Source organism: Lissotriton helveticus, chromosome 3_1 (genome assembly GCF_964261635.1).
Source record: "Lissotriton helveticus chromosome 3_1, aLisHel1.1, whole genome shotgun sequence".
In the NCBI taxonomy this organism is placed as follows: Eukaryota; Metazoa; Chordata; class Amphibia; order Caudata; family Salamandridae; genus Lissotriton; species Lissotriton helveticus.
In genome coordinates, this window is record NC_136061.1 from 1,091,116,757 (window position 1) to 1,091,131,510 (window position 14,754).

The following is a 14,754-nucleotide window of genomic DNA, read 5'->3' on the forward strand; positions in this document are numbered from 1 at the left end:
CTTACTTCCATAAACCCTATTTCCGACATTCTGTGTTTGTGATGCATTGAAGTGAGAAGATGTGATTTTAATGGATTGCAGAAATGAGTTTATAAACTTTGTTGCGTGAGGCAAAGGATATGAACTGAAGAGTATGGTATGTGATAGACAAGGACAGCTAGAAATGTGCATGTGTGCTTCCAGAGGTGATAATACTTCAATTACTTGCTGGTAATCTCCATTACTGTGAGTTCTAATCTTACTCGCCACAATCCTTAAGCCATGAGTTGTGCTCGTCACACAGACTTAAGGAAGTTCCTATCTAATACCTCAGTTCTCTTCTTATTTTCTTTTACTACAAATCGGGACTTGGATGTCCAAAGATCTAAGCCTCCTGACTGGACAGCTTAAAAGGGGGTCGACTGATCTCACTTCCTATAATTTTCACAGGCTTAACGGAAACAGTGGTTGAATAGACTAAAGGATAGACTGCAAAAAAGAGAGGACAGGTGGAAATTAAAGACTTTAATGAGAACAAGCACTTACAATGCAACGGTCTCACCTTTGCAAAAGTTAGAGTAATTGGCATTGTAAATTATAACTTTTTCATTTATGTGTTGGTTTTGCAATCAGATAAATAAATGGCATTGTCATTTACAATGCCAATAGCTTAATCTCTCGCAAATGCGAGACCAATTGCATTTGCACCCACACACACACACACACACAGAGCCACACACACACACACACACACATGGATGTGGTAGTGGTGGATGTGGTGGTGGTGGATGTGGTGGATGTGGGGATGGTGGATGTGGTGGTGGTAGATGTGGTGGTTTTGGATGTGGTGGTGGTGGATGTGGTGGTGGTGGATGTGGTGGATGTGGTGGTGGATGTGGTGGTGGATGTGGTGGATGTGGTGGTGGTGGATGTGGTGGTGGATGTGGTGGTGGATGTGGTGGATGTGGGGATGGTGGATGTGGTGGTGGTAGATGTGGTGGTTTTGGATGTGGTGGTGGTGGATGTGGTGGTGGTGGATGTGGTGGATGTGGTGGTGGATTTGGTGGTGGATGTGGTGGATGTGGTGGTGGTGGATGTGGTGGTGGATGTGGTGGATGTGGTGGTGGTGGATGTGGTCATGGTGTATGTTGTGGTGGTGGATGTGGTGGTGGTGGATGTGGTGGATTTGTTGGTGGTGGTGGATGTGTTGGATGTGGTGGAGGATGTGGTGGAGGTGGATGTGGTGGTGGATGTGGTGGATGTGGCGGTGGATGTGGTGGTGGAGGATGTGCTGGATCAATCAATCAATCAATCAGAGCATTTGTATAGCGCACTACTCACCCGGAGGATCTCAAGGCGCTGGGGGGGGGTCCGCTACTGCTCGAACAGCCAGGTCTTGAGCTGCTTCCGTGAAGGCGAGGTGGTCCTGGGTCAGGCGGAGGTGGGTCGGAAGGGAGTTCCAAGTCTTGGCAGCCAGGTAGGAGAAGGACCTTCCTCCTGTGGTGGCTCTTCGGATGCGGGGGACGGCGGCGAGGGCGTGGCTGGTCGATCGAAGCTGGCGCGTGGGAGCGTAGAAGTTGAGGCGGCTGTTGAGGTATCCTGGTCCTTGGTTGTGTAGGGCTTTGTGTGCGTGGGTGAGGAGCCGGAAGGTGATTCTCTTGTTGACCGGGAGCCAGTGCAGGTCTCTCAGGTGTCCGGAGATGTGGCTGCGGCGGGGGATGTCCAGGATGAGTCGTGCTGAGGTGTTCTGGATCCGCTGGAGTCTCTTCTGGAGTTTGGCGGTGGTTCCGGCGTAGAGGGAGTTACCGTAGTCCAGACGGCTGGTGACGAGGGCCTGGGTGACCGTCTTCCTGGTCTCGGTGGGGATCCATCGGAAGATCTTGCGTAGCATTCGCAGGATGTTGAAGCACGACGAGGAGACGGCGTTGACTTGTCTGGTCATAGAGAGGGTGGAGTCCAGGATGAAGCCCAGGTTGCGTGCGTGGTCAGTTGGTTTGGGTGCGCTGCCCAGGGCGGGGGGCCACCAGGAGTCGTCCCAGGCGGAGGGTGAGGATCCCAGGATGAGGACTTCCGTCTTGTCCGAGTTCAGTTTCAGGCGGCTGTTCGACATCCATTTGGCTACGTCTGTCATCCCTTCGTGCAGGTTGGCTCTGGCGGTGGCGGGGTCGTTGGTGAGGGAGAGGATCAGCTGGGTGTCGTCGGCGTAGGAGATGATGTTCAGGTTGTGCTGGCGTGCGACGTCTGCGAGGGGGCTCATGTAGACGTTGAAGAGAGTTGGGCTGAGCGAGGAGCCTTGAGGAACGCCGCAGATGACTTCGGTGGCCTCCGATCTGAACGGGGGGAGGCGGACTCTCTGTGTCCTTCCGGCGAGGAAGGAGGTGATCCACTCCAGTGCCTTCTCCTGGATTCCGACGTTGCTGAGGCGCTGTACTAGGGTACGGTGGCAGACAGTGTCGAAGGCCGCGGAGAGGTCCAGGAGGATGAGGGCCGCTGTTTCTCCGTTGTCGAGCAGGGCTCGGATGTCATCTGTAGCTGCGATCAGGGCGGTCTCGGTGCTGTGGTTGGCCCGGAAGCCAGACTGCGAGAGGTCGAGGGAGCCGTTCATCTCAAGGAAGGCGGCCAGTTGCTTGTTGACGGTCTTCTCGATGACTTTGGCCGGAAACGGGAGCAGCGAGATGGGGCGGTAGTTCTTGAGGTCGGTGGGGTCTGCTGATGGTTTCTTGAGTAGAGCGCTGAGTTCGGCGTGCTTCCAGCTCTCCGGGAAGATGGCGGTGTTGAAGGAGGTGTTGATGATGTCCCGCAGGTGGGGTGCGATGACAGCGTCGGCCTTGTTGAAGACGTGGTGAGGGCAGGGGTCTGTCGGAGATCCGGAGTGGATGGAGTTCATCGTGCGGATGGTGTCTTCGGTGCTGATCGGGGTCCAGGCGCGGAGGGTGGTGGTGGGGGGCGGTGGTTCGGTCGTGGCGTGCGTTGGTTGAGTGCTGAAGCTGTTGTGTATGTCCGCGATCTTGTTGTGGAAGTAGGAGGCGAGGGAGTTGCAGAGGTCTTGCGAAGGTGTGATGTCGTTGTTTCCGGCGTTGGGGTTGGAGAGCTCTTTCACGATGTTGAAGAGTTCCTTGCTGTTGTGTGCGTTGTTGTCCAGTCGTTCCTTGAATGCGGTTTTCTTGGTGGCGCGGATCAGCTGGTGGTGTTTTCGGGTGGCAAGCTTGAGGGCAGTCATGTTGTCCGGTGTAGGGTCTCTGCGCCAGGTTTTCTCGAGTGCTCTGCAGTTCTTCTTGGAGCTCTTGAGTTCGTCGTTAAACCATGGGGCTTTCTTGCTGCAGGGTCTGCTCGGCGGGGTTTTCAGCGGGGCGAGGTCGTCTGCGCAGTCGCTGATCCATTTCGTGAGGTTGGTGGCTGCTTGGCTGGGGTTCGTTGTGCTGGTGGGAGGGTTCTTGCTCAGGGAGGTAGTGAGCTGGTCTGCAGTGATCTTGTTCCAGCTTCTGCGGGGGGCCTGTTGCTGGTGATGGTGGAGCGTGGTCCTTCTGTAGCTGAAGTGGACGCAGCTGTGGTCCGTCCATTGGAGTCCCGTGGCGTGGCTGAAGGCGATGTCCTTGCTGGAAGAGAAGACCGGGTCGAGCGTGTGTCCAGCGTAGTGGGTGGGGGTGGTCACCAGTTGCTTGAGTCCGAGGTTGGCGAGGTTGTCCAGCAGGGTGGTGGTGTTGCGGTCGTTGTTGTTCTCCAGGTGGAAGTTGAGGTCCCCGAGGAGGATGTAGTCAGCGGAGAGGAGGGCGTGTGGACTGACGAAGTCGGCGATGTCCTCGCTGAATTGTGTGCGTGGTCCCGGGGGTCTGTAGATGAGGGTGCCTCTGAGGGTGGTCTTGGGGTTGACGTGGATCTGGAAGTGCAGGTGTTCCGCGGGTGCGAGGTTGTCGTCGGTGTTGGTCGTGATGCGGATGGTGTTCCTGTGGATGATGGCGATGCCTCCTCCTGTCTGGTTGACGCGGTCCCTCCGGATGATCTTGTAGCCGTCTGGGATGGCGATGGCGATGTCGGGCGCTGAGGAGGCGTTCATCCAGGTTTCCGTGAGGAAGGCGACGTCTGGGGCTGTGGTGTCGAGCAGGTTCCAGAGCTCGATGGCGTGTCTGTGGACGGAGCGGGTGTTGAGCAGGATGCACTTCAGGTGGGTGCTGCTGGAGTTCGGCTTGGTGGGTGCTGGTGCAGTGCAGGTCCGGGTGCAGGAGAACTTGCAGGACTGGCAGATGAAGGGTCCGTGGGTGCGTCTCGGGGTGGCTCGGTAGCAGCCCGGGGTTCGGCCGGTGTTGAGAGCGTTGAGTTCGGTGGAGTCGTAGGTTCGTCTGGTCGGCTTCCGGCGGGTGGGCTGGGGTCTGCGGGGGCCAGGGGTCCTGGCACTGGGCGCGGTCCAGGCGCGGACGGGCGCAGACGGGCTTACCTTTGGCGCACCTTCGGCGCTCAATCGGTGCTCCCGCTGCGCGCGTCCGCTGCGCGGTCGCTGAGGGGGCGTCATAAGAAGGGAGCAGTGAGGGCGGGTCAGCTGGGAGGCGGGAGCGTCTCAGCCAATCGGCTGGCGGGGGGGCGTGTCTGCAGTCAGTGGCGGCGGGAAAACCGGGTGCGGGCTTCTCTGGCGGCCCTGCGGCGGCTGGGGCGCCGGGAGCAGGCGACGCTGGAGATCGGTCGGCACAGGAAGCAGGAGGGCGCAGGAGCAGGAGCGAGGATCGTGGGGCGACCAGGCCGGTGAGGGCGCAGTGGTTGCTCATGGATGGATGGATGTGGTGGATGTGGTGGATGTGGTGGATGTGGTGGATGTGGTGGATGTGGTGGTGGTGGATGTGGTGGTGGTGGATGTGGTGGTGGTGGTGGATGTGGTAGATGTGGTGGTGGTGGATGTGGTGGTGGTGGATGTGGTGGTGGTGGTGGATGTGGTAGATGTGGTGGATGTGGTGATGGATGTGGTGGTGGTGGATGTGGTGGTGGATGTGGTGGTGGATGTGGTGGTGGTGGATGTGGTGGATGTGGTGGATGTGGTGGTGCTGGATGCGGTGGTGGTGGTGGATGTGGTGGTGGATGTGGTGGTGGTGGATGTGGTGGTGGATGTGGTGGTGGTAGTGGATGTAGTGGTGGATGTGGTGGTGAATGTGGTGGTGGATGTGGTGGTGGATGTGGTGGTGGATGTGGTGGTGGTGGATGTGGTGGTGAATGTTCATTTCGATTACTTTTTGTTAAATGGGCTCGATGAGGTGGAAATGTACAGTAATTTCGCCCTCTGGTAAATAAAGCCTGAAAAATAGCTGCACCTCTAGCAGCCAGCGAGCTGTCCTATTTTTAGTCACAATATTGCCTCCGATGTTTCATGTCCCAGCCTGATGTACGCAGGGCTTGTCTCCCCCACCCCAAGCACATTTATTTCTCTGATGGAGGAAGCGACGGCTCCAGTGCTCCTTCACCGGAGCAGGCTAATCTCAGCCTCTTAATCCTGCAGGGAGGAGAGCGCTGGGAGCCAATGCCATCTCTGCGCCTGTGCGTGCTTGGGAGGTGTCCACTCGAGGGCTGATCCGGGATACCCTACCTTAGTCTTAGATGGATCCGCACGCACGGAGGGCAGGCGTGCGCCTAGACCCCACGAGCGCATCCTTCATGCACTGGCGCCCGTGCGCTGTTCACCCACCGCACGTCTCATCCCGGGAGCAGCGGCGCTGCAGCCAGTGCATAGGGGACACCGATCCAAGGTCACCCCCCAATCCCACAGAAAGCAGAGAGCCCTCGAGCGCAAGGGTGGTGGGGGCGGGCATGCGGGGAGCGGCGACACCAATGTGTCATCAGAGACTCTCAGCCCCCTCCCTAATCCCAAGGCATGTATTAGCAGATAAAGAGCCGTGTGAGAGGCTGCCGCTGCCAGTGACCTAGCGACGCTGCTGAAGCATGCCCAGGGAGGAGGCACGCTACCTCCCTTCACAGCATCGGCTGGGTAAAATACAGATCAGAAACAGTGTTTAGTGCACACCCCACTTTTGATCGCCGAATCCGAGAGCCGAGGTAGCTGGGGCAGGAACAGGATCTTATTAGCAACCTGTCACACACTCGAGATGTGAACAGGTTTTCAGATACATGGCACACAGCGGCGAGGGGCGCTGGGAGGGGGAGAGGGAACAGGATGGCGGAGAGAGGGAAAGCGCGGCCTTTAATCTTTAAGCCCCGTCTTTTTCATATTGACCTCCCCGACTTTCTGCTGGGATAAAAGGTTCCTTATCTTCTTTATGGGGCCATCTGGACCCATAAAAAAGATAAGATTGCTTTTACGCCAACAGTAAATCGGGGAAGTTAATCTGAAAAAGACGGGGCTTAAAGAGAAAGAAGAACATCACTAGGAATTCTCTCCAATGGCTGGCCACCGTTCAGGAGGCCAGCCAATGGAGAAGAGGGGCGGGACTTAACCCTCCTAGTGAAGTTTACTAAGAGGCATAAAATCTCGCAAGCTTGACTGCGCATGTGCGCAGTACGCCATGCGAGACCTAAAAACTATAAGAGTAATGAAGATTACCAGTGAGTAATCAGATTCCTATCTCTCCATTCATTTTCCTCATCCTGGTCTCTATACAAATAGGTCATGTCTAAGCATAGGATGTGATATGAAGTCTTTAATGCACAGTTAAAGAATTTGGAGAAACCACCTAAATGCAGCCCAAGAAGTTAAAATTCCACTTCGGAACACAACTCTCGACCCTACCGGTAAGAGGTGTTCAAGTATGATAAGCTAGGGAGATTGCTAATTGGACCCCACAAATCAGGGTAGCATCGAACAGCCAGGTCAGGTCCTCTCTGAATCAGAACACAAGCAACCTAGGACAGGTTTCACCTTTATTTAGGGCTCATCTGCCAGGTATAGCTTGGTGCCAGTGACACAGGGTGCACAGACATACGTCTGGGCATACCTGATCCACCTTAGGCGACACATTGAAGTATACAAAAAGTGATGGCAGGAATGCTTTAATTAATCCCAGCCATTGGTGATTATTCTGGGCCGCATCCCAGTACATTGTTATTCTGCACACTATGCCATTTTAATTTGGACCCAGATGTACAAATGGTGGTGCAAAATATCCTAGCATTCACGCATATTTATGCAATGTGGCCCAAGAGAGTTGGAAACAAATCTAGGAGAAATTTGTGCTGCATTTTCCTGCTCTCCGCACACTCACATACTAGTGTCTCTTTTGCATTGTGTTTATATATGCCCCATATTTATTTACCAGTACTCCCATAAGTGGGTTGTACTTGTTGCAGGCTGTAGACCTATCTTAAGAAAAGGATATCATTGTTAATAAAAAGTACAGGCCTTAAGTAAGTCCGTGGCCAGTTGAATCCGGGTTGTAGTGACCTAATTTAATTGTATGTGCTTCAATTTCAAAATGAATTCACAATATATAGAATTATAGATGTGTAACTATGAATAACTGATATTTTTCACTGAGCTGTTTTGAGTGATATCAAATAGGCAATAAGAGCAAACTTTGAGTTATCTATGATGTCATATGTGACTTACAAATTCCTACCTCTGTATGTATGCAGGGGCAAAGGAGTAATGGGGGATAGGTAATAAACATTCAAAGCCACCCTCGAAATATATCTCCCTTCCCCCGATTTGAAAGAATCTGGCCGCCTGCTTCCATCCATACCACACTCTGTAAAACCCTTATCAACCATCTCCAAATATTAAAAGAAAATACATGGCTGCCTTCCACTCAAACAGCTTTTTAAATCAGCTCTGACGGCTTACCACCGACATTTAAAGAAAGGCAGCACGATGCCTGTTTATAGCAAACCAAATTGAGAATTCCAACAACTCTGCCAAAGCCTTATTTGATATCGTGAAAGACTTTGTGGACCCTGCGGTATGTAAGCAACCCTATATCGAGTCCAAAGATCTATGCAATTCACTGGCGGGGTTCTTTCAGGAGAAAATTGAAAAAATCATACCAATTTTCCTCCGTTCGATCCGGCATCCCTACCCAGCACCCCTAACCCAAGTGAGGCTAGTACACGGACCGTCTGCTTACTTGAAAATTTCAGACCCATCACCCTAGCCGAGACCCAAATGGCTTTAGAGTCTGCCAAATCGGGCTCTCCGGCTGATCTTTGCCCTCCTAAGATCATGTCGCTCCTGTCCCATACTCTGGCCCCCACGACACACAAGATTTTCAACCTCTCTATTACGGAAGGGGTAATTCCAGCTTCCTGGAAAGAAGCTTTTGTTCGCCCTATTCTCAAAAAACCCACGGCAAACCTGTTAGAGCTGGGCAACTATCGCCCTATCTCTCTGCTTCCCCTGTTGGGAAAAATACTTGAAAGTATGATAAATAAGCAACTAAATAGCTATCTGGAATCAAATGGCATCCTGGACGTATCACAGTCCGGTTTCCGTCGGGGGTTTTAGTACAGAAACAGCACTGTTATCAGTGACTGATTCCTTGAGAACAACGGTGGACGCTGGTGGATCAGTAGTTCTGATTCTGCTTGACCTCTCCGTGGCCTTTGATACCATCTCCCATACTAGGCTCGCGGAGAGGTTAAGCTCCTTCGGTGTTTGTGGCCCGGCTCTCAAATGGCTACAAAACTTCTTGGCTGACCACTCAAAAACGGCCATTATGGGCCCCCACCAGTCAGGGAAAACATCATTTGACAAGGGCGTTCCCCAGGGCTCCTGCCTTAGCCCCACCCTATTTAATATCTATATTGCCCCTTTGGCTAAGGTGGTGGAAGCCCTGGGGTTCGAAATTATTTCCAACGCGGACGATACCCAGCTGCTATTTAACATCGGCCAAAACCTCGAAGTAGACAGACTCCGTTTTGCCACAGGTATCTCCGTAATCTCCAACTGGATGACCAACAACTGTTTACAGTTAAATCCTGGCAAGATGGAAGTCATACTTCTAGGGAAAGCCGAAGCAGTCTGGTCTAATGATTGGTGGCCGTCACAACTGGGCTCCTCTCCAATGCCTAAACCATGCGTCAACAACTTAGGCATTAAGCTAAATAATTCCTTATCTATGCAAGATCACGTAGCTGCAGTAGCAGGGGCCTGCTACTACAGGCTCAGACTACTTCGAAAATGTTTACCTTTCATCCCTATGGAGCATCGGAGAACTCTGACCCAAGCCTTAGTCATGAGCCACATGGATTACGGAAATGCCTTATTGGCAGAAGTTGGAACTACATCTCTGAATAAACTTCAGGTAATCCAGAATACAGCGGCCAGGCTGGTCTTGAACATGCCGGCGGGCTCCCCCTCGCGACCACTGCTGAGAAATTTACACTGGCTGCCGATAAAACAAAGAGCCTTTTTCAAAATCTGTTATCTTACCTTTTGTGCTCTTCAGGGTCAGGGCCCTCGGTATCTTCAAAATAAATTAAAAAAACACGTTCCAAGCCGCCATCTGAGGTCTAGCATGCAGCAGTTGCTGCAGGTCCCTCGTATTAGACTCATTAGACTATTAGACTCGTAATAGATCTGGGGGCATGGCCTTTTCCTACCTTGCCTCCAAATACTGGAATAGCCTCCCACTAGCCTTGCGAGAAATATCTTCATATCCGTTTTTCAGAAAAGTTTTCCCCCTTCTGTGCTTCTCTCCTATGGGATTATTCTGAGTAAAGCGCCGAGATGCCCCTCAGTGATACGAGCGCTATATAAAAGAGTATAACATAACATAACACCCACCACCACCATCTGCAAACCCATTCATCCCAAACTGAAAAAAACAGGACCTGGTCTCTTGCCATTCTCCCACCTCCAACACATTCTGTGTCAGCCCACAACCTCCTATCCCTAAGCTGCACTCCCTGTTGTTATCACACTGAGAGTGGAGAGCCACCAGCAAGCTCTCACAGAGGGCCTCAAAAAGCTGCTTGTGATTATGGGTTAATTTCTCCTCTCAGCGTGGGTCTGTAGAGACCATGTCCAATAGGGTAGAAGGTGTTTGGAACAAGAGCAGAGCTGCCCTGGTTCTCCTGTTTTCTTTGTGCTTGTAGAGAACCTGAGGAGGTGGGAGAAGGTGCAAGAGTTTGCCAACCACTATTCCACTGCTGCACTAGGAGCTCTGAAACCTGGACGACCCAGCACAAGACAGAGGAAGCAAGTGCTTTTCCTAGTGATGTCACAACAGCGGTTAACCTCTTTGGTTTACTATTGCTGTGAAGTCACTGCAGCGAACAATTGGATTCTGATCCAGTTGCTCAAAATAAAGGCTTCCCTTCAAATCTATATGCAACGAATACATTAATCCATTTGCCCAATGCAATAGACACTGATGGGATGTAAAACGTTTATGGCATGTATGTAAAAGTAGCCATTCAATGATGCGTCCTCAGTTTGATACCATGAGATATTGTTGTCCTATATAATAGCTTTTTCATTAAGCCTTTGGGCCTTAATATGGGCCAGATTCACAAAAGCATTTTTGAGGATGTAGTAGAACAGGAGTACTTATTTACATACCCTTGTATGCCTTTGAAAATCAGCACAGATTTGTGCTTGGATATCCCCCCACTATTCCTGTTATATTCCCATTTTAGATATTTTTGGGCCAGTAGGCAAAGGCATGTAAATGCCTGTCAAAGAGTAATGGAAAAGTACAACTCGAAGCACTCCTGATTACTTTGAATATTAAGGGAAATGAAAATCCTCCAATATCTGTAAGGTGCTCTATGGAGTAGAATCCATGGCCAAATTTCCTTCACGATGGGGATAATTTTGTAACGGATGCTCAGCCTGTGCATTTAAATCCCTATTTAGAGCAGAGCTGTATGAAATTCATATTTATTTATTTATTTATTTATTTATTTATTTTATTAAACTTATAATGCGCACAGCTACCACAGTGGGTTTCCCGGCGCTAGGGACAGACTAAAGAAGAACTAGCAGAGTGAAATTGCAACTAGAAGAACCTCCGACATTACTGCTGAAAAAGCCAGGTTTTAAGACCCTTGCGAAAGCGGAGAAGATTACATTCCGTCTTCAGGGTCACGGGTAGGGCATTCCACATCTTAGGACCCAAATGGAACGACCTCCCATTTTAACCAGCCTAAATCTGGGAACGGCGAAATCGCCGTTTCCTGAAGATCGTAATTTTCGGCTGGGCTTAACATATACATTTGCTTTCCTGTAAATTCACAACCTTTCTGCAAAATTACGTAAAACTATACATAATTGTACAAAATGCAGATCAGCAAATTTAGAACAATTTGCATTCTTGCGTCCGTTTTTTTTGGGAAGATGCATTTCACCCAAAAACATAGGGGGTCATTAAAGTCCGCCCGCCATCCTCCCGTGGAATGGGACCGCCCGCCATTGGTGCGGGGGTCCCGTTGCAGACATTAGGATGCGGCCGCCACACTTGTGGATGCATACTGCATTTCTGACATTGCGGCGGGCGGTGCACTCAGCACCACCCACCACAATGCCAGGAAGGCATGTTGTGCACTTCCATGCACAACATGGCAGGCACTGCGTGGTGCCTGCCATGTTGTGCATGGAAGTGCAGGGGGGGTACCATGTGCACCCCCTACCCGCCCCCCGGAGTCCCTGGGGCCCAAAATAGGCCCCCCCCACGAGCAGACTCCGCATGCCTTTCCGTGGTGGCAATGCTGCCACGGAATGGCATGTTCCAGCCCACATTCTAATTTGGATGGCGGTATCTAACAGACACTGCCACCATATTGAACCCTTTTCCGCCCGGTCGACTTGTTGACCGGGCGGAAAAGCGGCAGACGGTCTTTCCGTCCGCCGCGGACCACACAACCATTGTAATATGGCAGGGGGTCTTTCCTGCAAGGCTGGCGGGCAGATCGCCCCCGCTGGGCCGGCAGTGACTACCCCCGACCCGGCGGGGGGGATCCGCCCGCCATCCTAATGGGGTCTATAGTGTACAAAGCAAAAGCAATGTAAGCAACAGTCACTCACATTCTGTTGTTGCTGTGTATCATAAATTTGGCCCTTAATTACATAGCTTGATGTGATGGCATAATTTTGAGAAATTTGCGTAGCAAGCATAACACGTAATTCTGAAAGCTAGGTGAATTATGATTCTGTAATTTAATTTTCAGCCATGCCTAATTTAGAGTTTTCTCCGGAAATTGGAGGATTTATATTTCTGAAAAAAGCCGATTGTCATTGTGGCTGGAAAAAAAGGTTTTAGTTATGTTTTCTATATTTTGTGGCTCATTGTGCTCAGTTTCAGAAAACTGTTAAACTTGTTGTTCAAACTGAAAATGTTGGCACATGTGCCTGTTTGTTATGACTCCTGGGCTTCTCAAAATATATTTGGGATTGTAGTCTGTTTGGACGTCATTAGCGTTTTCATTCTTCTGGCTTCAACAGATGTTGTTTTTGCAAACAATACAAGAAATGTATTCAGAAACATGTGTTTTTTTAATTGTTTGTGTTTTTCAACAGACATGATTCTAGATCAGCAAGTGACCGCTGGGCACCTCAATGAAGACGTTCGTCAGAGAGTACATGAAGCATTAATGAAACAGCACCACCACCAAAATCAGAAAAAATTAAGCAACCGAATTCCAATAGTACGCTCCTTCGCTGATATTGGCAAAAAGCAGTCTGAACCTCACTCCATGGACAAAAATGGTAAACATATACCTTATTTTCTGGTGACACATATCTGCGAGCAAGACACAAGTTCTGGTCAATAGTGCAAAATGGCTTGTATAATAAAAATTGATGACTTGTATAATAATAATTGACTATGTTAAAGGCCCAAGTTATGAGTGGCTACCTAATATCGATTAGGTAAGTATTGCAATACCATATTACATATGTTATAATATCACTGGTGACTCCAGGCACAAGTACACGAGGTCAAACCTGGTGGAATTTGTTCCTTCAAAGAAGCCCAGAATTTAGTCTATAAGGTAGGAATTGGTGCTGTAATGCTGATTTTGCGTTATTCCCCTTCCAATAGAGAGGGTATTCCATGGGATATTATATAATTCCTCAGTAATACAACTTGTCAGAATGAGAAATACTACTGGTATTTGAAATACTGTATGGGGTATTGCTGCACTTCTCATATTTCAAAACTTAAATTGCATGTCACTGTTTGTTGGTGATGCTGTGGAAAGAGGGACTATAATTGTAGCCCAGTACATTGTAGCTATAAAATGTAGCTTGAGTTTGGGAGTGTGGTAATTAAGGACTCCAAGTTTAGGGGTGGCTCTGCACTGGCAGTTTAAGGCTTTTTGAAACAGATGGTTGTTGATGTTATCTTGAAAGGTCAGTAGTACATTGTTGTACCATTTTTGAAGCAAGGGTTTCCACAGGTATTATTAGAGATTGTCAGTACCTGAAGTAGTTGTAAAGTTGATGTGTAAAACAGGATAGATTGCATGGACGTTTTTGATTATTTTTTATTCAACGTTTTATAGAGCAAATGTTCCTCAAAGCAGCAAAGTAGAACACATCCAAACACATAAAAATTTGCTAAATTGTTCATGACTTGATGTGAGGTTTGAGGAATTTGGTAAGCATAGTCTTCACCCTAATTTAAAATATTTAATACCAATTTCTGTTGCATATATAAAGTGAGATTAAACTGTAAAAGGTGTAGCTTCAACGGTAAATTTAGATTTTTTTCTTTGATATTGCACATTGTGGACATTGCCTAGAGCAAGCAACAATAAAAAGTCCCGAAATGTTTGTTGGCAAAGTGTACTTTTCAGACTGGGAATCCCTCTACTGTGGAATATATAATAATGAACCAAAATGCACTGTTCTCAAGATTCTGCCTCACAACTATTTTTCTCAAGAATGTGTCTCAAGGGGGGCGTGGCTTGCAGCCGTGAGAAATGGCCGCTGCCTAGGCGAGCTCCTTACCCTATACAGACACCTTCTATATTCTGAGCCATCCAAGCACATATTTCACAGTTAATTAATGAGGGTCCGACTCCTGAACCCCCCTTGCTACCTTCTGGACCCCCGCCGCGATGGGTGACACCGCGGAACCAGCTTAGGTTGTGTGGGGATCGGGCCGAGTAATGGCGGGCCTGCAACGCATTCACAGAGAGTAAGGGTCTGCGGAGCAGAGCTACGATTCTGCCCCGGGAGGTCTGTTGCTGCAAAGGTAAAATGGAGATCAGAGGCGGCGGAGCGTGACCTTATATGCTGGGTTGACGCTACATGATTTTGTGAGGGAGGCAGACCGCCTCCTGCTCCGCCGGCTGCACGGACACCTGAGGCCCTGGCTTCGCGGCCTATCCAGCAGGGAGGCTGAATCGCGGCGGCGGGCAGACAACTAGAGGTGCCCAGCGGGGCCCCAGGGTGCTGCAAGAGGCCCGTTGGGGGGTAAACGGAGTTTCGTCTTCCGGGCCCCCTACCCACATTTGGTTTCGGGAGTGAGGAGCGCTGAAATGAACTGCCTGAGAGCGTCCTGAGCCAAGGAGGCACCGACAGCCAACAGTGGGCCTGGACTGGATCCCCGCTCCGGAGAGAGTGCTAACTACAGTACAGGCCACCATTCCCCGAGGGAGAGCGGACACGCCTGATCTGGGATTCTGTTCTTGCACCCGGCCTACAGACAAACGTACGAGGCGTGTGGAGGTGAGCTGTGCATTGGCCATTGCAGAGGGCAGAGCGGACCTGCTGAGGAGCAAGTGTAGGGGCGGAGAAGAATCACGTTGGGCATCTTGGCCCCCCTTTTCAAACAGACATACGGGCGAAGAAAGCCCAGTAATAAATAAAGTGGTGGCAGCGAGGGGCGGGGCTAATCGGTG

At 50.3% G+C, this 14,754-nt stretch overlaps 1 protein-coding gene across 4 annotated transcripts in view; it reads left to right on the forward strand.

Moving 5' to 3' along the window:
- Positions 1-14,754, forward strand: part of SLC4A10 (solute carrier family 4 member 10) — a 1,019,075-nt gene that overhangs the window by 583,850 nt on the left and 420,471 nt on the right. For all 4 annotated transcript variants that reach the window (XM_078683855.1, XM_078683850.1, XM_078683851.1 and 1 more), the window contains exon 6: positions 12,425-12,613. In XM_078683855.1, the coding sequence (XP_078539981.1) occupies positions 12,425-12,613 (189 nt within the window). The remainder of the gene's footprint in view (positions 1-12,424; positions 12,614-14,754) is intronic.